This window comes from Ovis canadensis, chromosome 5, assembly GCF_042477335.2.
Source record: "Ovis canadensis isolate MfBH-ARS-UI-01 breed Bighorn chromosome 5, ARS-UI_OviCan_v2, whole genome shotgun sequence".
In the NCBI taxonomy this organism is placed as follows: domain Eukaryota; kingdom Metazoa; phylum Chordata; class Mammalia; order Artiodactyla; family Bovidae; genus Ovis; species Ovis canadensis.
Window position 1 is genome coordinate 28,295,423 of NC_091249.1, and position 27,231 is coordinate 28,322,653.

The 27,231-nt window shown below is 53.1% G+C and overlaps 1 protein-coding gene across 5 annotated transcripts; it reads right to left on the reverse strand.

Annotated features, from left to right (window-relative positions):
* Positions 1-235: 235 nt before the first annotated feature.
* Positions 236-26,680, reverse strand: KANK2 (KN motif and ankyrin repeat domains 2). 5 transcript variants are annotated; one of them, XR_011257180.1, is made up of 14 exons: positions 26,398-26,479; positions 24,725-24,944; positions 23,644-23,759; positions 21,954-23,165; positions 11,518-11,694; positions 11,318-11,420; positions 9,572-9,823; positions 8,844-8,931; positions 8,090-8,309; positions 6,954-7,096; positions 4,409-4,609; positions 4,238-4,327; positions 1,956-2,337; positions 236-1,161 (listed from the first exon to the last, which is right to left on the reverse strand). XR_011257180.1 is itself a non-coding variant. In XM_069591130.1 (13 exons), exons 3-13 carry the CDS (start codon positions 23,678-23,680, stop codon positions 2,284-2,286), a joined length of 2,577 nt encoding a protein of 858 aa, XP_069447231.1. In that variant the 5' UTR covers positions 23,681-23,759; positions 24,725-24,944; positions 26,583-26,680; the 3' UTR covers positions 236-2,283. The 5 variants fall into 5 exon arrangements, 4 of the variants coding, with proteins under 4 accessions (XP_069447231.1, XP_069447230.1, XP_069447232.1 ...); XM_069591130.1 differs by lacking the exon at positions 26,398-26,479 and adding an exon at positions 26,583-26,680 and having other exon boundaries at positions 236-2,337; XM_069591129.1 differs by having other exon boundaries at positions 236-2,337; positions 26,398-26,497.
* Positions 26,681-27,231: the final 551 nt, after the last annotated feature.

Here is a 27,231-nt window from a genome sequence, read left to right on the forward strand (position 1 = left end):
CACGAGAAACACAAGGACTTCCCTGGTGGTCCAGTGGTTAAGAATCCCCCTTCCAACGCAAGGGACGTGGGTTTGATCCCTGGTTGGGGAACTAAGATCCCAACATGCTAAGATCACACAGGCAACTAAGCCTGTGTGCCTCACTGAAGACCCACCTCAGCCAAAATTTTAAAAATTAATTGATTTAAAAATAAAAAGAGGAGTACAGTAAGACAAACACCAGACACATACACTCTGGCCTTCTCATAAGGTAGCTTTATTAAATTCCTTTACCTTCTAAAAAATGATTACAAAAAGGAATACTTCATTGTAATACGGTCTTTATGGACGTACCATGGTCGGAAAGTGAAGTTAAAGGTCTTGAATACATGTGAGAAGAGAGCAGGGTCAGACACAGAACCCCCTGTAACCTACCACGCCAAGCCCAAGGGGTAAGGGCAGGGAAGTAGGGAACACACAGGGATAAATATGGACTCACGGTGGGGGGGCAGGGGGGCGGGGCGCGGTGATCAATGAGCTGCTTCTAGAAGCTTAAAATAAACACAGCCACAGCTCCAGGGCCGGACACACAGACACACAACTCTCGTACCGCTTCTCAAAGCTGCCCAAAGCTGTGGCCTCCTGACAGTGGTCATCCCCAGTCAGCTTGGGTTTCCTTTCCTTTTCATTTACACACACACATACACACACAAACCGGAGTGTCTCTCTCCTTTGACCATCCAAGCTCTCTTGTCTTAGGTACTATCCCTTCCATCATAATCAAAGTGAGCAGACTCCATCAGGCCAGGAAACCTACTTTCTAGGAGAGAAGCCAGCACTTGGCTTTGGTGAATGAACGCGTGCAGTGCCGAGGGCTTGACCCGTCTTGCTGGGGTTTTAGCGCCCACCCTGGTGGCTACGCTGAGAACTGGACAAGAGAGGGCAGGACGTCTAAAGACTAAGGGATCTTACTCCCCGGTCACAAGGCACTTTTCGAGGCTTAGAACCTGTCTCCCTCCTCCCCTCCCTATTTCCTTTTCTCTTTCTTTTTTGGTCACAAAAGGAAGGAATGGGAAAGAAAACTATGTTGAGATTCTGAGACAAAACAGGCCATGCAGGAAACTGCGTGTGTTGGGAGAGCCCCGTTTCCAGCAGGCTGTGTTCCAGGCGGCTCCGGAAAGCCTGTAGGTTGTTTGAAAAAAAAAAAAAAAAGACAACCAGCTGGCCCTTGTTTGGTTTTCGGCAAAGCTCTGTCTTTTTAAGTTTGCACTGGGAGCCCTCGGGGGCAGCCAACTTCGAATCGAGCACACATGGGATTTTTGGAACGGGGCCTGTGCTTGCCAACAGACTCATGCCCTGTTTTCCTTCCTTAGAGGAGAGACATTCTGGAGTCTGCGGAGAAGGATGGCCTTGTCACTGGGGTTCTAAGCCTAGGGATGTAGGCACCCCTCTGGGGACCGGATTCATCTCCTACATGTCCAGGTCTAAAGGATTTTCTAGGAAAATGAATATTTGCCAGGGCCCCCCTGCATGGAGGAGATTCTGGGGAATCACAAGAAGGGCGCAACTCGCACCCCTCGGCTGCTGGCTCCCGAGCCCCACACCTGAATGGGGCGGGGGCGGGCGGCTGGGCTGCTCCCAGCGGGAAGAAACAGAAGGCAGAAGGAACAATTAAACCTCCCACCCCGGGTGACAAAGACAGAATCTGCTTTGTGAAGAGACCACGAGAGAATGCCACCAAGAAAGTCGTCTGGGCAGGGGGCAGTGGAGAAAACTCAATTATATACCAGACAATTAAATGTAGGGGGACTGGGTGTCAGGCCACTCTAGACGATGCGATCCGTGCGTAACAACATTTAGGCTTAAAGTGAAAATATACGATTCCAGTGACTTTCAAATTTGGCAACAAGCAAGTGATTTTTTCCCCCTTTCCCCCTCCAACTGTGATTCAGAAATACAATATTTTTCCCTCTTACCCTCCTCCATCTGTAATTGCCAGTTGATTGTTCTCAGCGTTCCTCACAAACCCACGCCTCAGAGCCAGCCACTGGCGCCGATTTACATATGAGTTTAGCTCCAGTGTGTGCTGCGGCTGCTTTGAACCAGGGTACTGGGAAAAAACCCGCTTTCAGCTGAAGTCTCCACGCTGTTGGGGTCTCCCCCTGGGAAGCAGAGGAAAACCCCAATTGCCTTTGATACTGGGACCTTGGTGGATCGAGTTGGAGCTGGCAAGGGAGGAGACGAGGGACAGTTCTTCCTGGGCTGCCTGGTCCCCAGGAGTGGCACCTTGGGCTCTTCTCACAGCTACTCCTCTGCAGAGGATGACGCGGGACTCTCGTCATCTGACATCGGGGCAAACTGAAATGAGAGGCAGAATTCCCTTAGTTTGGCGTCCCCTTGGGGGTCTGAAGTGGCGACTTTGCTGGCTGGCCCTGGTCCTATGGTGAGTGAACAACAGGCTGTGGTCCCTTGGCCTCAAGGAGGTGACGCTGCTGGGGAGACAGCTTCACAGAAGCTCACAGATGAATGCAGTGGAGGGTTCTTCCTGAGCGCTTAGGTGGCAGTGACAGTGGACAGCAGGTGGTCTGGCAGGGTGATGTCTGAAGGACGTTGCGGGGGCACCCAAGGGGCAGGGTGTTCCGGGCAGAGGAAACAGCAAGTGCAAAGGCCCTGAGGCAGGAGTGGCAATCAGGCCAGTGTGGCTGGAGCAGAGTGAGCAAGGAAGGGGGAGGTGAGAGTGGGGGGAGGTGGGCTTTGAGGGTGACCCCCACTCCAAGCGGGGTGGGAGGCACAGAGGGCTGTGAGCAGAGGAGGGCTGTACCCTGACTCAGGTGCTCACAGTGACCTCTGGCCACTTTGGGGAGGACAGTGGAGGCGGCAGAGGGGGTGCGAGCCAGAGAAGCATGCCGAGGCAGTGGCCCGAGAGGACAGTGATGGAGGATCGGGCTCCAGCCCTGTGGAGCCCTTGGGAGCAGGACCACATGTCAGACAGCAGGACGCCACCCAGCCCCATCACCCCCATCTCCCAGTGTGGACATGGAGGCCCAGAGCTGATCCCAAGGGGATCCCCTGAGCACCTAAGACCCAAAGGAGTGACGCTGGGAAGACTCGGAGCCTCAGAAAAGAACCTGCAAGCCTAGCAGGAGCCGGATGGCTTATGTCTCAGCAAACTTCTCTCTCCTGGACTACTTGGGGAAATTGCTGTGGTAAACACCTACCTAGCCACCCTGGAACCTGGCCCCACTCATGTCTCAGGGAGGCCAGGGCAAGTGGGAGATGGGGGTGAGGAGGAGAGGGCAGACAGGTTCCAGTCCGAAGTCTGGATTCACATCCTAAGGTCTCTGCCCTTTCCTGTCTGTGAGGCTTTGGACCAAGAACGGAACCTTCTAAGTCTCAGCTTCCCCACCTGAAAAATGGTCACAGTAACAGTACATTATGCAACTGAACAGGGTTCTTGTGGAGGGTTCTGGAAATCCCGCTCGGGAGGCATTTGGTATACAGTCCATTAGACTACCAGGCACTTCCCCAGGTGGCTCAATGGTAAAGAATCCGCCTGCCAATGAAGGAGACGTGGGTTTGATCCCTGGGTTGGGAAGATCCCCTGGAGGAGGAAATGTAACCCGCTCTGGTATTCTTGCCTGGGAAATCCCACGGACAGAAGAGCCTGGTGGGCTACAGTCCATGGGGTCGCAAAGAGTCAGACACGACTGAGCACACACACACGCCATCAGACTAGAAGGGCTTGTCTCCTCCATCAGACAGGGCACTGCTTTAGAGACCTATGAGGACTGGCCCCGCCTCCCCCATCAGACTGGAAGGGCTTTCTCCTCCATCAAGCACTCAGGACACAGCGAACATCAATGTTATCCTCCTGTTAGGCTTCCAGAAGAGCATTTTGCTAATGGGCATGATTTTTTTTTTAAACCCAGATTTCTAGGGTCAAATCAGAGAAACTCCCCATTAAGACACAGTTAGGCTTCTTTACAGTGAAACTTCTCAAGGCCTTGAATACAATGACACACTTTGAGTGAATGCCAAAGCCCTTCACATGGTCATGAAGAACACGATTTGGAACCAGACAGATCTGGTTTGAATCCTGTGATCACCAACCATAGCTGCACAGTCTTAGTTCTTGTATCTTGTTTCCTCATGGGGGCTCCATGAAGGTTTAACAAACAGCTGCAGCCCTTGGCGTGGTTCCTGTATGCCATCCCCCCTCGGAGCCCCCACCCTCTTCCCAGCTAGGGCTGAGACTCACCGAGCACTTGATGTTCATGCGGGAATACAGCATGGACGCAATTTCACTGTGCCCCGCGTCCAGGGCCACCATCAGAGCCGTGCTCCCGTCCTGCAAAGCATCGGTTGCTATGCTGATGCCCTCTGCACTGTGCACCCCCCTACCCCCGGGCGCACCGGGGTGGGGACTCACACGGTCGGTGATGGAAATGTCGCAGCTGGGCACGGCCAGCAGCAGTGCAGTGATCTCCTTGTGGCCGTGCTCGCAGGCACACATGAGGGCCGTGGAGCCATCGTCATCTTGGATGTTGACGTCCGCCTCGCAGGCGAGCAGGGCTTTGACCACGTCCACCCGCCCGTGGCTGACTGCCAGCATCAGGGCTGTCTGCCCCGCCTGGATAGGGCAAAGGAAGAGGCTTATGGATCATGCAGGCCCCAGAGGGTGACACCCCTGCTCTGGAACCTTCCATGGTTCCTGAGTACTCTGATGCTAACTGCACCTCCAATCATGGGCCTCCTGTATTTCGAATAATCCTATCTACCACTGGGCCTTTGTACTTGCTGATCCCTTTTCTTCCGGCTGGTTCCTTCTCATCCTTCAGGTCTCAGCTTAAATGTCTCCTCCTCGGGCACATGATCTGTGTCTCCCCATCCCTTGTTGTTGCTGGAGTTTAGTTGCTAAGTCATATCTGGCTCTTTGCAATCCCATGGACTGCAGCACGCCAGGCCTCCCTGTCCTTTACTGTCTCCCAGAGTTTGCCCAAGTCCATGTCCACTGAGTCAGTGATGCTATCCATCCGTATGCCCACTTAAATCAGATTCCTAAGTGACAGGTACAAACGTAAGTAGAATGTGTTGTGTACGCTTTTCTGTCTACCAGTTGGTGGTAGTTTAGTGGCTAAGTCGTGTCTGACTCTTGCAACCCCATGGACTGTAGCCTGCCAGGCTTCTCTGTCCATGGGATTCTCCAGGCAAGCACACTGGAGTGGGTTGCCATTTCCTTCTCCAGGGGATCTTCCTGACCCAGGGATGGAACCCAGGTCCCCTGCATTGCAGGCAGATTCTTTACTGACTGAGCTACAAGGTTAAATCTCAATAAAAACCAACGTCTAGGGACTTCCTTGGTGGTCTGGTGCCTAAGACTCCCAGCTCCCAATGCAGGGGACCTAGGTTCCATCCAGGTCAGGGAACTGGATCGCACATGCCACAACTAAGACCAGGCAAAGCCAAATAAAGAAAGAAATTATGCTCTGTGACAAGAGCTAGACACAATACTACATGATTCCACTTATATACTATATCCCTAACAGGCAAATCCGCAGAGACAGAAAGCAGACTGAGGGGGCTAGGGGCTGGGGGAGGGAAGACGGGAGTGAAGCGACAGCCGTGGGTGCCGGGTCTCCTATCAGAGCGTAAGGCGTTCTGGAGGCAGACAGTGGCAGTGGTTGCACAGTGCTGCGGCTATGCTAAATGCTACCGGTCACGCGAAGAGCTGACTCACTGGAAAAGACCCTGATGCTGGGAGGGACTGGGGGCAGGAGGAGAAGGGGACGACAAAGGATGAGATGGCTGGATGGCATCACCGACTTGATGGACATGGGTTTGGGTGAACTCTGGGAGCTGGTGATGGACAGGGAGGCCTGGCATGCTGTGATTCACAAAGAGTTGGACGCGACTGAACTGAACTGGTCATCTTAAAAGAGTTCATCATCTGTGCATTTTGCCTCAATTTTTAAAAAAGTAAACCACCTGGACATATACCCGGAAAAGATGAAAACCCTAATTCAGAAAGATGCTTGGACCCCAGTGCTCATCGCAGCACTTTCACAACAGGCAAGACGTGAAAGCATCGGCGGATGAAGAGACCAAGGTGTGGCACAACGTGGTGCAATGGAATCCTGCTCAGCCATAAGAAACAACAGAATAATGCCGTTTGCCGCAACATGGACAGACCTAGAGACGGTCACACTAAGCAAAGTAAATCAGACAAGGCCAAGCTACCATATGATACCACATATGTGTGGAATCTAAAAAAGTGATACAAATAAACTTATTTACAAAACAGAAACAGACTCACAGACATAGTAAAAAAAAAAAAAACTAATGGTTACCAAAGGGGAAAAGGTGGGGAAGGAGAGAGAAATTAGAGGCGTGAGAGTAACAGATACACACTGCTGTATATAAAATAAACAACATGGTCCTACTGCATAGCACAGGGAACTATATTCAACACCTTGTAATAACTTATAATGAAAAATAATCTATATATATGTATATATACAACTGAATCACTTTGCTCTACACCAGAAATAACACATTATAAATCAATTATATTCCATTAAAAAAAAAAAACCTAAACTACTAATACAATTCTTTTAATTAAAAATAAATCAGTAAAAAAGCAAGCAGGGTCTGGGACTTCCTGGTCATCCAGTAGTTAAGACTCCAAGTTCCCGAAGTAGGGCGGCCCAGGTTTGATTCCTGGTCAGGGAACCAGATCCCATACATGGGATCTGGCACAGCCAAATAAATAATTTCTTTTAAAAAAGAATGGGGCTCTGGAGCTAGACCCCCAGGTTCAAGTCCCCCTCCTCTAGCTGAACCTCGAGGAAATGAATACTTCTCCATGCCTCAGTTTCTCTGCCTGTGGAGTGGGGGTTCTCGCCTTGGGCTTGGGGCAGGGCTAGGACGTCATAAGTGGGAAGGGCTGTCCAGGTCGCCGGCGCCGAGGGCTATACCTGGCTGGCTTTGGCATTGACGTCTCCAAGCCGGAAGAGCTGTAGGACGGTCTGGATGTCATCCTGGGTCTTCAGGGTGGCCAGGGCGGTGAGCATGATGGGGCTGTAGCCGGCGCGGTTCTGCTTGTTCACCTGGCAGACACCTGCCGGGAGGGGGCCAGGAAGAGATAGGGTCTCAGACCCCCGTGATGCTGGCTGGGTCTGCCTCAAGGCTGGGGGAGGGGCCCTGAGGACCAGGCCTCGTCTCTGCCATCAGACTGGAAGCCTTGTTCACTGCCATAACGCGCATCGGGCATCACGTCTCCGCCATTAGTCTAGGTGTGGACTCATCCCTTCTTTCCCTTAGACTGACAGCCCCATTCTGCCCCTGGGTCCCCAGCTCTACTACGGGAGGGGCTCCTAACAATGAAATCTGTGACTCTTCCATCAGGCTGGGCTCCCATGTTTAGGGCTGAAAGTAGGATTTCTGTATCCCCATTAATCTGAAAGGGCCCTTAGTCAACCTTCCGTCTGGCCTATGTCTCCTCCATCAGACTGCGGGCTCTGCCTCCTCCATCAGACTGACTAGTGGAGAGTCACGTCTAATTTCTTCACGTCTAACTGTGGACCACAACTTGTCTCTGAGCCCCAGATGGGAAGCCACATCCTTTCCTCAGATTAGGGTTCCGGGGGTGTCACCTTTGTCATACAGGGGTCACTGGGGTGGTGGAAGGGCACGTGTTTTCCATAAGACCATGGCTGCCTTTTCCAGTACACCGGGGCCACAGGTAGGGGTTCTATCCCCTCACCAGCGTGGGAGGGCGGCGTCTCCCCCATCAGACTGGGAGGGCGGCGTCTCCCCCATCAGACTGGGAGGGCGGCGTCTCCCCCATCAGACTGGGAAGGCAGTGTCTCTTCCATTAGACTATGAGGGCGGCATCTCCTCCACCAGACTGGGAAGCAATGTCTCCTCCATCAGACTGGGAGGGTGATAGCTCTCCCATCACATCAGGAGGGTGGCATTTCCCCCATCAGGCTGTGAGGGCACCCTCCCCCATCAGACCAGGAGGGCAGCATCTCCCTCATCAGAACATCAGACCGGGTGGCAGCCTGCCTGCCCGCCCCCGGGGCCCCCTGCCCCCATCCCCAGGGCTCACCGCTGTCCAGCAGCTGCCGCACCACGGGGAAGTTGGCGTGGGACACGGAGTAGTGCAGCGCTGTGTTGCCATTGCTGTCAGCGATGTTGACCACGTAGTCCAGCAACCGTGCCGACATGGCCCGGAAGGTGACCAGGTGGCGCCGCACGAGCTCCGGGTGGGCGTCACTGCGGCAGGCCAGGCGCAGCCACTCCTGCAGTACCGTGGTGTAGGCCACCTTCTGGACGCGGGCCAGGGAGAAGAGGGGGGTGAGGGCCACAGCAGCCCACCCCGGGCCAGATGAAGCCCACCCTGCACCAGAGGGGACGTGTGGGTGCCCCACCCTAGGTGAGCCCCCCCTGAAGGAAAGCGTAGTGTCCCCTGCCCTAAAGGGAAGTGTAGACCCCGTGGTCCTAGGTATGTCCCCAGAGGAAGGTGTGAGCATCTCCACCCTGGATGGGATCTTCAAGGTCAAGTGTACACACCCATCAGAAGAAATACAGCAGCAGGAAATACTCCCCTTCCTCAAGCCCGGGAAGGAACAGGAACCAAGGCTAGCTTTGCTGGCAGGTGACCATCCTTGGCCCTCCCTCCTCCCTGGCGCCTCTCCAAAGACCACGACTCAAGTCTCAGAGCCCCTCGCCCACCAGCTCCCAGCTAGGATCCTGGGGTGCCCATGATCCAAAGCACAGAGAGACACTGTGGACAAGGAGAAGCCAGGATGGGGGTGGAGGGGAAGAAGAGCCCCCCCTTCAGGCCCAGGGCCCCACTGTACCAGCTCCCGCTCGGTGAGAGCTTTGGGGTTCTCCAGGTACTTCTCCAGGGCTAGGCAGGCTGAGATGAGGTCAGGACTCAGCTCCATCCTGCCAAGGACAGACGAAGGGAAGTTTATCTTAGGAGTACTCGCCTCAGCTTCCTGGGTGTCCTCCACCCACCATGTCCAACTGGGGTGCTCACAGAGGGTATCACCACTCTGCCCTGTGGCCCTCACCCAGTCCTGCCAGGGCCCCCCTGAGTGGTGGAATCTCAGACCCTCTCCTTCTCAAAAACTTTTACACGGCACTCCAAGGGGCAGACATGGGGAACACACAGACCCCAAGAGAAAATGGACACATGGGTCAAACTTTATTCCAAATAGCCAGCGGCAGATGGAAATCTTTTTCTGAGGATGGATTTTTCATCAAGGGGAGACACAGGAGACATACACAGGATGGACAGGTGGGTCAAAATGTCCCAAAGAAGGTGGGTGACTTAAGATCAGACTTAGCCTGCCCCTTAAACCCTAACCCCAACAGCCCAAATTGCCCCCCCCCAGGCCTTTTATCAAAGCCACCAGATCTTCAGATGCCCAGAAAGAGAAAGCATGGATTCACTAATTCAGACTAAGGTGTACATGACTGATGGGAGTTTCCCCTTAGAGGGCTTGAACGGTAGGATCTGAGGCAGAGGTCACCTTCTCTGACCCCAGGCCCTGCCTGAAGCCCTCCCATCCAGAAAACTGACCGGATCTCGTCTTTTGCACTTGATCCTGATGCCCCCTCAGCTGTGGGCGTGTGCAGAGACTCCTGGGACAGTTGAGACTCCTCCCGGCTCGTCTTGGCCTTCGCCGTCTCCTTGGGCCTGAGCAGAGGGGCTTCGGCCACACTTGGAACCCTCTCCTTTGGCTCTGGGGCCTCGTTCTCTGTGCTCTCATTGTCCGAGAAGTTCTCTGCGGTACTGGAGTCCTCAGAGGAGGACTCATACCTGGGGGAGACGCTGTAGGTGGTAGGGGAGGGGCACTTAACCTCTCTGGGCCTCAGTTTCCCCATCCATTAAATGGGGATGGTGGCACTATGAAGTTGACAGGGTTCCAGGGATGCAATAAGTGCTCAATAAACACTGCCTGTGATGGTGATCATGTTTGGGGGGTCAGGGAGGGGCACTGCTTTTCCCTTCTACACTTCAGCACCTCTTACACTTTGCTCCTTATGCTAGAAAGTGTGTTAGTCATTCAGTTGTATCTGACTCTTGCGACCCCATGGGCTGTAGCCCACCAGGCTCCTTTGTCCGTGGAATTCTCCAGGCAAGAATGCTGAAGTGGGTTGCCATTCCCTTCTCCAGCAGATCCTCCTGATCCACTGATTGAACCCGGGTTTCTCACATTGCTGCTGCTGCTAAGTCGCTTCAGTCATGTCCGACTCTGTGCGACCCCAGAGATGGCAGCCCACCAGGCTCCGCCGCCCCTGGGATTCTCCAGGCAAGAACACTGGAGTGGGTTGCTATTTTCTTCTCCAATGCATGAAAGTGAAACGTGAAAGTGAAGTCGCTCAGTAGTGTCCGACTCTTCACGACGTCATGGACGGCAGCCTACCAGGCTCCTCCGTCCATGGGATTTGCCAGGCAAGAGTACTGGAGTGGGGTGCCATTGCCTTCTCCGTCTCACATTGCAGGCAGATTTTTAACCATCTGAGCCACCAGGGAAACCCACTTTGCTCCTTACACAGGTGTTACACTGATTCAGACCCTCGCCCTACTGCACATAGGACCCTCCTGCTTTTTGCTCTCTCTTGACAGAGTCTAAGCTTCTGTGCCTGGCATTCAAGGCCCCCAACTCTCTCTGCTCCCCAGGCCTCCCACTTTTTCTTCTTCTAAGATTTTTTTTTTTTGGATGCAGACCATTTTTAAAGTCTTTATTGAGTTTGTTACAATATTGTTTATGTTTTGGTTTTTTGGCTGTGAGGCAAGAAGGATTTTAGATGCCCAACTGGGGTTGGAACCTGCATCCCCTGCATAGGAAGGTGAAGTCTTAACCACTGGACCGCCCAGGAAGTCCTCTCCTACTTTTCACGTCATGTCTTCCTCTTGCCTCGGAGCATTTATCCAGGATGTGTCCTCCACCAGGAGACCTCCCACCCCGCACTCTGCGCCTTGCAAGGGTCTGCTTGTCCTGCAGCACACATGTTCCCCTCTGTCGGTGACTCTCCCCAGGGCCATCTCTGCCTCCGCCAGGCCCCCCTCACTGCCTGAGCATCCCCATCATTGCTCCAACCACGCTGGGTTGGGACCGCCCATCATTGCCCCAGCTCACAGTGGATCAGGAGCTCCATGGGGCACACAGCCGAGTCCAGCGCCTCCCATGGGGCAGTGTGATGTAGTGGTTACAGTACCAGCTCAGCACCAGGCCTCCCCATGCCTCAGTTTCCTCTCTGTCTCCTGTACTTTGGTTGAATGAATGAATTAAAGTGAGGGGCTCAGCCCAGGATCTCTCACCTGCCGTTGACCCCCACGAACTGGAGGCTCCTCCGGTGGGCCTCTGGGTCTGTGGGCTCCTCTTTCTGCTTCATGATGGACTGCACGCCTGCCCGGGCCCCTCCTGGAGGGGGAGGGGTGGTGTCGTGAGAGTCTCCCGAAGCCAGACCCCACGCCTGGGCTTCTGGCGGCTGGCCCTCTGCGCAGCCGCCCCCACTTACCTGCACCCGCAGCCTCCTCAGACTCCGATTCCTGACAGGCTGCTTGCCTGATGGGCTCCTTGACAGCGGTGCCGTCATGGGCAGGCACCTGGCCTGTGTTCTTCTCTGGCTGGGCCTGGGTGGCCCCCTCAGACTCCGGAGGTGGTAAGGACGATTCTGCAGGAGCCTGCGGGTGACCTGCAGAGGCGGGAGAAGAGGAGTTTACTGCAGGCAACAGCAGCAAAACAAGAACAGTGATGACAGCGGCCTCTTGTCCCTTACGCTGGGCCAGGTGCTCCAAGGGCTAATTCTTGCATTACTTCATCAAAACTTCCCATGTGGAAGCTGGATTGTTACAGATGAGGAAGCTGAGACCCTGAGGGTGGCCTAAGGTCACCCTGCAAAGAAGTGGCAGGATCCATTCCAGTTCTGGTTTGCTGCCTGCCTCACAGCCGGTCAGGGTCGGGGAAGATCACATGACCCCTGTAATCCTGGCTTGTGACCTCCCCTCTGACATCATACTGATTGTTGTCTGGAAACTACAGCTGAAAATAGTGGTCATGGTCAGGATTCAAATCTCCCGCAAAAGAGCTGTGTGACCTCAGGCAGGTCACTAACCTCTCTGTGTCTCAGACACGACATGTCCTACATCATGATGCCAGACACAGTAAAGACAGTAGCGTGAGGGAGGGCTTAAAACAACATGTGCACAAGAGCATGAAGAACATTTGTTAAGTCAAGAGAACTGTCAGCTACCTTTTGATAAGACTTACTATTATCACTTTATAATACTATTTCACTATTATATTTTATAATATAACTTATAATACTATTTCAATATTATAAATATCTATAGTGTTGTGCTGTAGATAACATTTTGTATCTGGCTTTCTGCTTCTTTACTTTAAACATTTTAATAATCAGGATAAAGAAGCAATAAGGGTAGCCACAGGGGGTGGCCAGAAAAAGAAAAAAAAATAATAAGGGCTATTAGAAAGTTAAAACCCCACCCAGGCGGGTTTCACTCCGGGTCAATGAAAATGTTCTCGGGTGGACGGTGGGGACAGTTGCATAACAATGTGAAATGGACGCTCAGACATGTTTAAAATGAAACCTTTTATGTTCTGTGTGTGTGTGTTAGTCGCTCAGTCGTGTCTGACTCTTTTCGACCCGGTGGACTGTAGTCCTCCAGGCAAGAATACTGGAGTGGGTAGCTATTCCCTTCTGCAGAGGATCTTCCCAACCTAGGAATCAAACTTGGGTCTCCCACATCGCAGGCAAATTATTTACCGTTGGAGCCACCAGGGAAACCCTATGTTATACGCTAATAGTTCCTAATTTTATCATAATTAGGGGAAAAAAAACGCCCAAGTTGGTCTGAGAACAAAAGTGACATTGTAGGACTCAGGATCCCGAGGGTGCCCACTGCAAAAACAGGGGTGGAGTTGGCAGAGAGCTCTAGCCCCGGATCACCAGCCTGGAGCCAGGAACAAAAGTCCTGAGACCCTGAGTGGCTGCCCGGGCCTCAGAACCCACTGAGGACCCCCCATCCCAGGCCACGTGTGGCTCCCACGTCCCCACTTTCCCAGCATGTCCCCTTCCTGCCACTGACCACAGGGTCTGCAGACCAATTCATTTTAATTCCCTTGAACTTTTTTTGACAACCGCAGCAACTACTCCCTCAAGTCCATGAGCAACACTCAACTTGAGCTAGGAACAGGGAGTAAACACTCGACAAAAGCAGAGCACATCGAACGGATGAGACATTGGCCATAAAAGCTTCCGACAGCGCCCCAGCCCAGGGCGGGGTCGGGCCAGGCGGATTCCAGAGTCAGGAGCTCCAACTCCCGCGGGGAACCGAGAGCAAACGCCAGGTTTTTACGGGAATCTGATTTTTTTTTAATCTTGTCAATAAATTCACATCTGACAAACAAAAGCACTACGTGGTCAAGTGGAAAGTAACAAGAAACAGTGGAAAGTATCACTGTCACCCAAAGCCAGGCTTCCTGCTGGAAACACCTGGGAGGTCTGTTACTTAAATTCGGGTAAAGTAACATTATGCTCTGGGCTTCCCTGGTGGCTCAGACCGTAATGGTAAAGAATCCGCTTGCAATGCAGGAGACCTGGGTTTGATCCCTGGGTTGGGAAGATCTCCTGGAGAAGGAAATGGCAACTCATTCCAGTATTCTTGCCTAGAGAATTCCATGGACAAGAGGAGCCTGGAGGGCTACAGTCCATGAGGTTGCAAAGAGCCAGACACGACTGAGACTAACACTAACATTATGCTCAGGGAAAGAAGCCAGTCACAGAACACGATGTGCATGACTCCACTTACATGAGGTCCGTAGAAGAGTTAGATCCATAGAGACAGAAAGCAGGATGGCAGGTGCCAGGGGCTGGGGGAGAAGGGTGGGGAGTAAGCGTTTAAAGGGGACAGAGATTCAATTTGGGAAGACGGAAAAGTTCTGGGAGGCTTCCCTAGCGGCTCAGTGGTGAAGAATGTGCCTGCTAGTGCAGGAGACGTGGGTTAGATCCCTGGTCCAGGGAGATCCCACGTGCCTCAGGGCAACTAAGTCCGACTAACTACTGAGCCTTCGCTCTAGAGCCCACAGGCTGCAACTACGGAGCCCACGTGCCACAATCACTGAAGCCCGCTCACCCTACAGCCTGTGCTCCGCAACAAGAGGAGCCCCCGCAGTGAGAAGCCCAAGCACCGCAACTACAGAGAACCCTCGCAGCAATGGAGGCTCGGCACAGGCAAATAAACCCGTAAAATAAAATAAAAGTTCTGGACAGGGATGGTAAGGCTGGTTGCACAGCAATGTGCTTATTGCCACCGAGAAATGGTTAAGAGAGTAAGTTTTATGTTATATGTTGTTTACCCCAAATTTTTCAAAAGTGGGGAGAAAAAAAAAGAGTGAATCAGAGCAGTGCTATGGCCCCTTTTGCCCCACGGAAGAGCAGGCTCTGCCCCTCAAAAGCTGGGATGGCTCCTTCCAGTCATGAGAAGTTCAAGGTCAGACACTGCAATACTAAAGCAACAGTAACAGAACTGATAATAGTTATTATTGTTATTCTACTGGGAGATGGAGTGAACTGTAACCAAAATTTATACGGAAATTTATATGGAAGAACACAAGTCCATGGCCAGCTGGCCCCTCCCTGGCCAGCTAAAACGGGCAGGCTTAGGAGAGAGGAACACGTATTCCCAAAGCCACAATAATGAAATCAGCAGGGCATGGTTGCAGGAAGAAACAGGCCAAAGGAGGTGAGGAAAGAGGGCTCAGCACAGAGCCCAGGTGAGAGAACTGTGGGTAAAACCGAAGTGCTTGCGCTCAGTCACTCAGTCGTGTCCGACTCTTGGCAACCCCATGGACTATAGCCCGCCAGGCTCCTCTGTCCAGGGATTTCCTAGGCAAGAGTACTGAAGTAGGTGGTCACTTCCTTCTCCAGGGGATCTTCCCAGATCAGGGACTGAACCTGAGCCTCCTGCACTAGCTGGGGGATTCTTTTCCCACTGGGCCACCTGGGAAGCCCAATAGCAACCCTGCATGGAGCAAGCCTACGGGTACCATTTTTCCAACAGCATTTGGTCCCTTTGTGTCTCTGTGTCACATTTTGGTAATTCTCAGAATATTCCAAGCTTTTTCATCATTATTATACTTTTTATGGTGACCTGTGATCAGTGATCTTTGATGTTACCATTGCAAAAAGATTATGACCTGCTGAAGGCTCAGCCGATGGTTACCACTTTTTAGCAATAAAATATTTTAAAAATTAAGGTATGTACATTGTCTTTTTAGACATAATTATATTGCACACTTAATAGGCTACACTACAGTGCAGACACAACTTTCATATGCCCTTGGAAACCAAAAAATGTGGGACTCGCTTTATTGTGGAGGTCTGGAACTGAACCCACAAATCTCTGGCATATATTCGAAAACGGCTGTGAGATCAGGTCTTAAAAGTTCTCATCACAGAAAAAAAATTATAACTGTGATGTGATGGATGTTAAACCTACTGTGGTAATCATTTTTGTAATATATACATACATATATATGTATATATTGTCACACACACACACATATATATACAGTAATCATCAATGTGTATACCCTCAATAATATGAAGAGTATTACTTATAATAATATATAATAAATAGGAAATGGCAACCCACTCCAGTATTCTTGCCTTGGGAGTGCCATGGACAGAGGAGCCTGGTAGGCTACAGTCCATGGGGGTTGCAGAGTCGGGCATGACTGACTGAGCAACTGAGCATAGCACAGTCAACTAATATAATTTATACGTCAATCACCGAGATAAAGTGGAAAGAATTAAAACTTAAAAAAAGAAATCTGCGATGACTTTAACGACATCAACATTAAGAGTTAAAAAACTCTTGGTTAAAACTATTTTGTTTAAAAAAAAACCTCTTAAATTTAATTGACAAAAGAATAAAGGCTGTGGAAAGATAGTCATAATGCCAAAAACAGGCAAAGAATTATCTTTTAGAATAGGCGTTAACGAAATTTTCCTGTCCTGGGCCAGATAATAAATATTGTGGGTCATAAGGTCTGTTGTAAACAGTACAAAAGCAACCTGAGATGGTACATAAATGAATGGGCCTGGCTGTGTTCTAATAAATTTGAATTTCATATAATTGTGCTCATATCATACAATATTACTCTTTTCACATTGTTCAACCATTCAAAAACACAGAAACCACTCTGAGCCCATGGGCTGTATGAAAACAGGCACCAGGCTTCATATGGCCCTGCAGGCTACAGTTCGCAAACCGCTATTCTGGAAAAGGCCAGGAACATCTCAAAATTGCCCCAAAGGAAAAAAATAGAGGCTACGACTAAGCGATTCACTCAGGAGAGTTGTGAAACATTATATGGTGATGCTCAACCTCACCAGCAATCAAAGGAATGCTATTTAAAACAAGGAGATACCACCTTGGACAACTGCATCAAACGAGCAAAAAACTAGAAAGATAAATAAACTACGTTACCGCGGATATAGAGAAATGGACACTTCAGACCCAGCCATGGTTGGTGGGAGTGTGGCCAGAGAGAACTTTCCGAAGAGAATCAGACAAAATCTGGAGTGAAGTTGTGCCTTTCCTGTAACCCAGCAACCCCACAGGACAGGACATGTAAGGATGGAGCCAGTACTATTCAAAGCAGCCAGGAGTTGGAAGTGACCCAGGTGTCCACCAAGGAGGGGGTCATCTAAGAAAGTGTAGCACATACCTACAGCAGAAATCTATGCAGTCATTAGAAGTGACAAACCACCAGATCAGGGTGGAGAGTTCCAAAATAGACTGTAGCGAGGAAAAAATAAGAAACAGAAAGAGATTTTTTTTTCTTCCTAAAGCACAATACCATTTTAGGAAATTAAACATGCCCAGGGCATATTTTTCAAGAATACTCAAATATCTAAATAAACTTCTGGAAGGTGGGTTGCAAGGAATGCTATTACAATGGGGTAGGGGTGTGTGACAGTGCAGGGGATGCTGAATCACCGCCTGTGGGCACAGTTTTTACATTTTTAAATGGTTGGGAAAAAACTGAAAGGAGGAGTCTCTTTGGGACACGTGAAAATTACAGGAAATTGAAATTTCAGTGTCCACACATTAAGTTCTATTGGTATATAGCCACATTAGTTCATTGATGTATTGGCTACGCTGCTTACACGCTACAAAGATTAAGCTGAGACATTAAACTTATCAAAATGTATACATTAAAAATGTGCAGATTATGAAAGAGACTCACAGACTTAGAGAAGGAATTTACGGTTGCCAGGGAGGCAGGGGGAAGGATGAGGGGAGGGATAGTTAGGGAGTTTGGGATGGACATGTACATACTACTATATTTAAAATGGATAACCAGCAAGGATATACTGTATAGCACATGGAGCTCTGCTCAGTGTTGTTTGGCAGCCTGCCTGGGAAGCGAGTTTAGGGGAGAATGGATACATGCATATGTATGGCTGAGTCCCTTTGCTGTCCACCTGAAACTATCACAAAATTGTTAATCAGCTATATACCAATACGAAATAATTTTTTTTAATGTGCAGATTTTTGTATATTAAATATATCTCAGTAAAGCTGGGGGAAAAAAGAACTGAGCAGAAATGAGTCAAGTCATTGCGACGGAGATCAGATGCCCCACAAAGCTGAAAATATTTATTAGTCCTCAACACTGAGGGTGGAAGACAAAGGTGAAAAAAGAATTAAAGTCAAACAAGAGAGGTGCCATACGTAGCTCAATGAGGCTGGTAAAGAATCTGCCTGCAGTGCAGGAGACCTGCATTCGATCCCTGGGTTGGGAAGATCCCCTGGAGAAGGGAATGGCAACCCACTCAAGTACTCTTGCCTAGATAATTCCATGGACAGAGGAGCCTGGTGGGCTATAGTCCATGGGGTTGCAAAGAGTCGGACGAAGCTAACACTTTCTTCTTTCTTTCTGACAGTAAAGAGTCATCCAGGTGTTAAAAGATAAATAGCATGTTCCAATAGTTTTTTGTTTTTTGTTGTGGCCACACCTTGCAGCTTCCAGGATCTTAGTTTTCTGACCAGGGATTGAACCCCGCACCCTTGACAGTGAAAGCTTGGAGTCCTAACCACTGGACTGCCAAGGAATTACCCTACAAATTTTTAATAACATGATGAAATGTCCCTGCAATAATGTTAAATCAAAGAAATCAGAGGATTTAAATCCTGGCTTGGAAAACTATGGACAAATTCCTTTACCACTCAGTGCCTCAGTTTCCACATCTGTAAAACAGAGATAGAAACACCACCCGCTTCCAAGTAGTACTGGGGGTGTCAATGAATTAAGATACAAAAAGGACATCACATAATGCAGCCCCTTGCAGTGGGCTGCCTAAATGCTTTTACATAGAAAATAAGGCAACACAACAAATTCCATCAGTACATGTTGCCAGACTCCAAAAATACATATTATTTTTTTCATGAGAAAAAAAAATCGGAAGGAAACAAGAAGTATCCATAGCAGCTGTGTCTAGGCAGTGGTGGGTTTATGGAGATCTTATTTAGTGTTCTAGAGTCTCCTGTCTCAGTTGGTAAAGAATCTGCCTGCAATGCAGGAGACCCTGGCTTGATTCCTGGGTCGGGAAGATCCACTGGAGAAGGGATAGGCTACCCACTCCAGGATTATTGGGCTTCCCTTGTGGCTCAGCTGATAAAGAATCTGCCTGCAGTGTGAGAGACCTGGGTTTGACCTCTGGTTGGGAAGATTCCCTGGAGAAGGGAAAGGCTACCCACTCCAGTATTCTGGCCTGGAGAATTCCATGGACTGTATGGTTCATGGGGTCACAAAGAGTCCGACACGACTGAGCGACTTTCACTTTACAGAGTCTTCTGTACTTTCCAAACCTTCCACAAAGAATATGAATTGCATTCATAGGACTGTGTTTCAAACAATAACAGGAAATTTCAAAGCCTTGGAGAGACGCCACGGATGCACGTGCCTGGCTACCCGTTCTCCCAGGAATCTCTCTGTGGTGCCTTTGAAAGGTGAGGGATGAATGAGAGTTTACAGTGGTCTCTGGGCCTCTGCCTGTCTCATCCACCTTTGCCAGCCTGAGGCGACGGCTGCCTCTCACCCTTCCTGCCCTTCACTGCAGCAAGCAAATTCTAGGTGGCAGAAAGGCTGGACTCCTCCCAGCCTCCTTATTGACCTATGCATGACCGACCTAAGCGGTCTAAACATTTGTCAAAGATTTCCCTGGCAGTCCAGTGGTTAAGACCCTGTGCTTCCGCTGCAGGGGGCATGAGTTCAATCCCTGGGTGGGGAACTAAGATCCCACATGCCATGCAGTGCAGCCAAAAAACAGAAAAACAAAACATTTGTCAAGAAACCACCCAGGTGTTTCTTTTCTCGCACATCTTGGCTCAAAGAGCCAACAGCTAACCCCTGAGCACCCACCAGTGCCTGATACCATCTTGAACACTCAGCACCAACCAATGTATTTCAGCTCACACTGATCTGGTGCCATTGGGCGGTCAGTACCATCGCCCTACCCCACCCCAACCCCGCAAATGTGGCACAGAGAGGTTAAACAGGTTTAACAGAGGTTAAAGAGCACGGAGCTAGGGAGCAGGGAAACCAGAATTTGAACACAGGCCTCCACGCCATCCAACCACCACCCATCCCACATCCCTGTTTTATTTGCTTCAAACATGCGTTCTCTGAAGTGATTTTTCTTCACTTGTTTCTGGTGGGCTATTTGTTTATTGCAGGGGCTTTTCGTCTGTCTTGTTCACTGCTGTGTCCCCAGTGCCTAGAAAAATCTAGCACATGGCAGGCACTCAGTAAATATTCCCTGGATGAGAAGGCAATGAAATGAATTAGCACATGCCAGTTCTGCCTAAGCGAGGCAGAGACTGGGGCTGGCTGCAGCAAGAGGGAGTTAAGCGAGACTCAAGGAAGAACTTCTGGGGGGGTGACCGCTTGCACAACGTGGGGACATGGCTAGGTCTGTGTGTCCTGCAGGCAGGAGGCCCTGTGGCTGTGCTGGGAGGCACGTCTGGAATGGAGGTTGCCTCTTAAGAGATCCGGAGGCTGGGCTGGGTGGGGCTTCTGGCTGGGGGCCAGGGTCGCAGGGCTGGGTGTTTGGGATAGACACAGATCACAGGGGTGGAGTCCACAGCTGGCCAGGAAGAACATGGGGAAGCAAGAAAACACAGCTGGGACCCCGCCCTCCAGCTTGTACCCTCTGGTGCCTCTACAGGGCTCTGGCCACCTGATATTATTTGAGACTTAGACGAAGAAATGGGCTGAATCTTTGAGGCATGCTATAGATTCAGAACAGCCTGGTCTCAGATCCTGGATGTTTGACAAAGGATATGTGAAGCTTCTCCGCAAACCTCAGTTTCCCCAGTTATGACAAGAATTGACCTGAAAACCATTAGTAGGGGGGCTTCCCACATGGCACAGTGGTAAAGAATTCGCCTGCCCATGCAGGAGACACAAAAGAACATGGGTTCAATCCCTGGATCAGGAAGATCCCCTGGAGTAGGAAACAGCACCCTGCTCCAGTATTCTGGGCTTCGCTGGTGTCTCAGATGGTAAAGAATCTGCCTGCCATGCAGGAGACTGGGTCAGGGAGATCTCCTGGAGAAAGGACTGGCAACCCACTCCAGTATTCTTGCCTGGACAATCCCATGGACAGAGGAGCCTAGCGGGCTACAGTTCATGGGGTTGCAAAGAATCAGACACAATTTAGTGACATAACAACTAATAGCAGAAGTAGCAACACACGATGGTTAAGTGCTTACTGTATGTATGCACTAATTCAGAAGAATCCTAGAGGTGTGGACTGCTACAAGGCTATTTCACAGACAGGGAAGCCGAGGCCCAGAGAAGTGAAGCTGATCTTTCAGATCACACAGTAAGGAGTAGAATTTAAACCCAGGTGACCTTGCTACACAGCCCACTGTCTTAACCTCCTTGGTGGGTGAAACACTTAACAGAGCCGTCAGCACCAGACTGGTATTAGATAAAGAACAGCTGTCTGGATTATGAGTCATTCTGGCAGCGTCTCCCAGGGGCCTCAGGACGGCGGTGGTGGGGCAGCTGCTATCCTGAACATCCCACATCCCCTTTCCGAGCATGAGGACTCAGCAGTTCCTCCAGGGAGCATCCCCTTCCTCCCTCTGGACTTGGGTGGGGCTCCTCCACCTCCAGGATCTGGGCCTGGGCAGCGAGAGACTCAGTGATTAGCTCAGTGAGGAGCAAATGACCCAAACCAACCAAGAAGGGTCACCCCTGGGATTTTTGCTGGTGCTATCTGGATTGAGGGGCTCCCTTTTCCTTTATGAGCTGGCTCAACAGATGTCAGGAGTGGTGTGATCACCTCTGCCTGCCTGAGAGAGAAGCTTCCAGGATGCACAGAGGAAGAGAAAGAGGGAGGTAGAGATTCTGAGGCTATCTGAGCACCTGGATCCAGCTATGCCTGAAGCTGTCACTAAGTTACAGGAATAACACATTTCCTTTTTCATGGCCTGAGACTGGTTTTTGCCAATCAGGGAAGAATTTTTTTTGCCCAGCAACTGACAGCTTTGGGGACCTTCACCCAAATACCTCCTATTTTCTACATATTTATAATGTTCTAGACATGCTGCTGCTGCTGCTGCTAAGTCGCTTCAGTCACGTCTGACTCTGTGCGACCCCACAGACGGCAGCCCACCAGGCTCCCCTGTCCCTGGGATTCTCCAGACATAAGCACACACCTAATTCTTCAAACACTTAATTTCTTCACATGGTCCCTAGAGGGACTGGGTCAGCAGCACAAGTGTCTCCTTTGCACAGAAGAAGAAATTGAGGTTCTGATTGCTTGTGGGAGGACAGGGCTGGGGCTGGACCCCAGCATTCAGAGGAAAAGGAGGGACCCTCCACCGTCTGCCCCCACCTGCTACTGCTCACCTGCTGCCCCATCACAGCTGCGCTCTGTGATACTGATCTTCTTCACCTGGTGGACGTTGCTGGTGGATGCAATGGGCGCTGGGAACACTGTCTCCATCACCTCATGGCTGCGGAACACAGGGGGGCTCTCGGCCCCGTTGGATGTCGCCAGGGCCCGCAGCCCTGCCCCGTAGGGCTCCAGACTCTGGGCCCGCTGAGCAGGGGCCCCCGCTGCCGTGCTGGCCGCCACCTCCACGTCCCTCGGCCCCTGCACCACCCGGATGGTGTCCACACGGACTGGGCTGTCTGGCGGCGGCCAGGCCTGGGGCTGGAGGTCGGCTTGCCGGGCTTGAGCTGCCTGTAGCTCCTGGAGTGCTTTCTTGAGCTGGGTCTCCAGCACGGCCACCTTAGCGGCCAGGGCTGCCTCCCCATCGGGCACGCCCAAGTCCCGCTCTCGGACCCAGGTGCCCACGCTTCGGGTCTCGAGTGTCCCTGGGTCCTCGGGGGCCTCAGGGAGGTCCAGGCAGAGCTCACCACGGCCCCGGACTCCTGCAGGGTGGCCCAAGAACTTTTGGCTCTTGAGCTGCACTGTGAGTTGTCGCTTCTCCTCCTGCAGCACCGACAGCTTCACCTGGAGCACGGGGATCAGTTTCACCTGCTCTTCCAGTTGCCGCAGCTTCCGCAGGGCCCCCGCCATCTGCTCCCGCACATGGGCCAGGTGCCCGGCGCTGGGCGGCACCGGCGTGGACAGTCCGGATCCCCGTGGTGTCGGGGGTGGCAGCCCCACGCCCACCAGTGAGCTCGTCGAGCCGGCCGCGCTGGGGGTCAGGGAGCCCAGACCGGCAGGGGCGGCTGCCTGGTCCTCCAGGCGGCGACGGGCGTCCAGTAGCGTGCGCTCCACTCGCGGGTTGAAGCCACCGCGTGTCTCCAGGGCGCCATACTGTGGGTAGAAGCCACGGCCGCAGTAGGAGTAGGCCGAGTGGCGGCTGTCCCCGCTGGCATTGGAGCACAGAGACTCGGTGGACGTCCACCAGGAGCCGGGCCCACGGGGCAGGGAGCCCAGGCGGGGCCGGCGCTGCACGGCCACCCGCCGCAGCGTGTGGCCCTTCTCGATGTCATCCACGTACTTGAGAAAGTCCAGGTCTAGGCGGTAGCCGTAGGGCGTCTCCACCGAGTAGGGGACCTCAGGCTCTTTAGAGGGGAAGGCAGGCGGGGAGGCTGGGCCGGGGGTCCCTGAGGTAGAGAGAAAAGCCAGCACCTCTGAACACTGTGGTCCCCTCCTGGGGGCAAACTGATGCACCTGGGTGAGTCATGGCTTATTGGCCCAAAGGATGGGACGCCACTGGCTCCTCAATGCTCAGCTGTAAGCCTCAGACCCCTCCCCACCTCCCCAGCCTAAGGCAAGGCCTTGCGTCCCCCTTGGACCCTCCCAGGGCAGGGCTGTGCTTCCAACCTCCCAAATGAGTCAGGACCCTGTCTCCCAACTCAGACTAACCTCCTTTCCTGAAAAACCCTGTCTCTTCCATTAGACTGTCGAGGGCAGAACCGAGTTGTCCCCATTCAGGCTCTCAGGATAGAGCTGTGTGCTACCCTCAGCCCCACTCAAGTCAGGCCCCCTTCTCTCCTCCAGGCCACACAGGACCTGGCCTGTGTCCCTCACGCCCCACCTCCAACCCCAAGGCTGGGCCCTCTTCCCCACGAGATCCCTGACCTGGGAAGGGGGCTGACACGTGCAGGACCTGGGCCATCCTCTTGCCTGCAGAGCTCCTCAGGTGTCTCGGGGGGGCACTGTGAGTCAGACTACCTGCAGCACCGGCTGAGGTTTACCTGGAAAGAGGGTGAAGAGGGTGTGATGACACCCAGAGTCAGGAGTCTGCAGGAGGGGAGGTGGCCACCCCTGCCCACTGTCCCTTCCCCCCCAACTTCCCTCTTTCCCTGGGCGTGGGACCCTCTCACAGGCATACACCCATCCTGATTGTGGAAAGGGTTGAGGGGGGCGCCCACAGCCTGGAACAAAGAAACCAAACCTCACGGTCTGCCCGCACATCTGTCCAGCCCCTGGACAGGCTCCAGCTGTTCCCACAGCCCCGCCTCCACAAAGCCCCCCACCAGGGGCGGGGGGGATGGGGTGCTGAAGTCCGACAGCCGCCACCCTTCCTGTGCCCCCTCCCCTCAGCCCAGGCAAGAACTGGTTACCAGGACAGATGGGCGCTTAGGTGGGCAGATGGGTGCACTAATGGGGAGACAGCCAGCCGGAGACAGAGACCCAGGGGCACAAAGAGAAACGGAGCTCAGGGTAGGAGACCCGCAAACAGAGCTGGGTCAGCCTGGGCAGTGGCGGGGGGCTGGTAGGGAAAGTTGGGGGGAAGCAGCAAGGAGCAAAGCCTTTCCCCTTTATGGAAACAATTTTCTCTAAAAATAAACAGTTTCGCTGCCGAGCTACACGAGAACTTCCTGCTCACCCCCCCGCCCCCCCAGGATGTGTCCGGCTGGGGGCTCGGGGGCGCAGCAAGGATAGAAGGCGGGTGGAGGCCCCGGAAGTCACGGGGGTGGGGGGAGGAAGTGAGAGGGGGCGCCTGAGGCTGGAAAGGGGAAAGACAATCAGGGCCTCTCACTAACCTGCACCCCCAGACCTGGAGGATGGCCAGGGTACTTCTGTCCCCGGGTACTTCTGTCCCCTGCTCTGACCGAGTTTGGCCAGTCCTTTCTGCTGTCTGACCTCTAACCACCCTGCTGCAGAGGTTCCGGCCCACCCCACCCTTTTCAGGTTGTGGTGCCACGGCAGTGGGTACCTGGGAGGATGGGCCAGGTGGAGCACCTGCTGGGCATGAAGGCGGGGCCGGAGCTTCAGGGGCAGCCGAGCTTGAGCTTGTCTTGTCTTACGTCCTCCTTGCTTAGCCTCTTGCTTGTCTCTCTCCACGTCTCTCTCTGTCTCTCCACGTCTCTGTCTCTCTGCACTTCTCCCGCCCTGTCTCTCTACGTCTCTGTCCTCACTTCTCCTTCTTTCAGTGCCTGGAACACAGTCATCCAATTGTAGGAAACCTGGCTTTCCACCTGCCTGAAGGGTCACCCCCTGCACAACAGGAAAGTGATTGAAAATATTTTCTGGGAACCTGAGAGAGACTAGAGGCAGGAAGCAGAAATGGTACCCCTGTGGAGACCCCTGGAGGTGAAGGGGGTGGGGTGAATAATAGTATAACTATCATTATCATCCAGGCAACTCCTTTGATCATCATGACAACCCTCCCAGGGGGTAGTTATCACCGTGTATTACGGTGTCTTGGGTAAGATGAAGTGTTTTGGGACACAGAAACACACAATGGGGACTTCCCTGGCGACCCAATGGTTACAACTCCATACTTCCAATGTAGGGTGCATGGGTTCGATCCCTGGTCGGGGAACTAAGATACCACATACCATGTGGGGCTGCCAAAATAAAAAGAAAGAAATACACAGTGACTTGCCCAGGGTCACTTAGCCCGAGGAAATAGCTGGGTCTGGATTTGAATCCTTAGCTTGGTAGATTCCCCTCACTGCCAGCCAAGCCACCCACATCCCCATATTCCAGGCAGAAACTGAGGTCTGAAGCCATGTGACCATGCTCCATGTGGGTCGGTGACTGGCTAAAGGTGGAGAAAGCAGATGGTGGGGGAAAGGGTAGTGGTGGTGGGTGTCTGTGGCTCACCTTCCCTGGAGCATGGCGAGTACTCGAGACAGGACAGAGAGATATGGAAAGGGAGACAGGCCACTCCACGAGGGGACAGGTAGGTGGCTCAGGGAAGTAACGCGGGGTCCCAGGGAGGCGGCCCGAATGTCCAACGGGGTCTCCCTAAAGCCCCCGCCCCAGGCCAGCCTGAACGTCTCTGGGGTCTTCTCGCTCCTCTCCACGGCCCAAAGACGGGGGCGAGGAGGACCCCGCCCCGTGCAGGGAGGGGGCGGGGCCTGCGGGGTCCCCAGCTAATGGCAAACAGCTGCAGCTCCCCACGCCGGCCCAGCCGCTAGGCCGAGGCCCAGCCCAGCCGGACGCCCGGCCGCCTTCCCGCCGCCTGGGGCCTGGCTCCGGCCCGGCTACGGAGGAGGGCGAGGGAGGACAAGAGAGGGAGGACAACGGAGGGAGGAGGGGGACGGGACAGAGGCAGAAAGGATGGAGACAGGGGAGAGGGGCAACGGGGAGGCAGTGATGGGGCGAAGGGATAGGGAGGTACGGATGGAGGATGGGGTTAGGAGAGACCAGCACGGACAGGAGCAAAGATTAGGACCGAGCAGAGGCGCGGGGACCGCGACACTCTCAAGTCTGGAAAGTTTGCGCATAGATGATGGAGCTGGAGGCAGCCAGCGGCTAGTAGAGACCGGAGAGATCGCGCCCCGGGCTTGAGAGTGGGATGGGGTGGGGTAAGGTGGGGTGGGGACCACGCTCGAACCCAGAACCGGACTCGAACCCCGACCCAACTCGGGTCCTACTCGCCTCGCGCGCTCCGGCCGCCGCTGTCCCAGCGTCCCGCCGCCCGTGCGCCCTCCGCCACCGCCCGCCCGACCAGCCCTCGGCGGTAGCCCCGCCCCGCCCCGCCCCGCCCCCTCGGGGCAGGCCCCGCCCCCTGTCGCCTGCGGCCGGGCCAACGTGGAGGGGGATGGTAAGGGACACGATCGCACCTGGACGGCAGGTGTGTGTGCGCGCGTGCGGGTGTCCGGCCTCGCCCCCTCCTCCAGTCCCTGGGACAGTGTTCCCTTACTGCTGTCTTCCCCTGCCCGCTGCAGCTGGGCGGCTGAGGGGGGCGGGAGGGGGCGGGGCTGGCCGGGGTCCAGCTCCTGGAGGGCGGGCGGCGGCGGTGCTGGTGACTGCGGGAGGTCACCCCTCCCCCAGCCGCCCAGCGCAGGCCTGGTACAGTGACGTGACCACCGCGGGGCGGGAAGGGAGGGGTGGGTCAGCGTGAGGCCGCAGACCTCAGCCAAGGCCTGGGCTCCATGGCCAGCCAAATTTGGTTTCCAACTTCAACAGCACCAAGCCTATAACTACTGGCTGCCTCAGTTTCCCCATCTGTAAACCGGGATAAGAATGCTGCCTGCCTGACAGTGGTGTTGAGATGATTCTGTAACCATGAAGCAGGCTGTCCCTCATGCAGCCAGGCCCATAGATGGGACAGTGTCTTTCTGGGTGGCAATTATACAGATCTGGGCTCTGGGCAAGGGCTTAACAAATGTCACTATTATTCCCCATGAACACACATGACATTGTCATTTGTGTTGCCCTCCCCACTAGAATGTCAGCTCTACAAGGGCAAGAACTTGCATGGGTCGTCAC

Bases quoted from the DNA above. Each gene is read 5' to 3' on its own strand.
- KANK2 (XM_069591130.1), bottom strand. From the start codon at position 23,680: ATGGCCCAGGTCCTGCACGTGTCAGCCCCCTTCCCAG. The intron at 9,824-11,317 runs GTGAGAGATCCT...TACCACCTACAG, and splicing joins TTCGTGGGGGTCAACGGCAG to CGTCTCCCCCAGGTATGAGT. The intron at 7,097-8,089 runs GTGAGCCCTGGG...CCCTCCCGGCAG, and splicing joins GCGGCAGCTGCTGGACAGCG to GTGTCTGCCAGGTGAACAAG.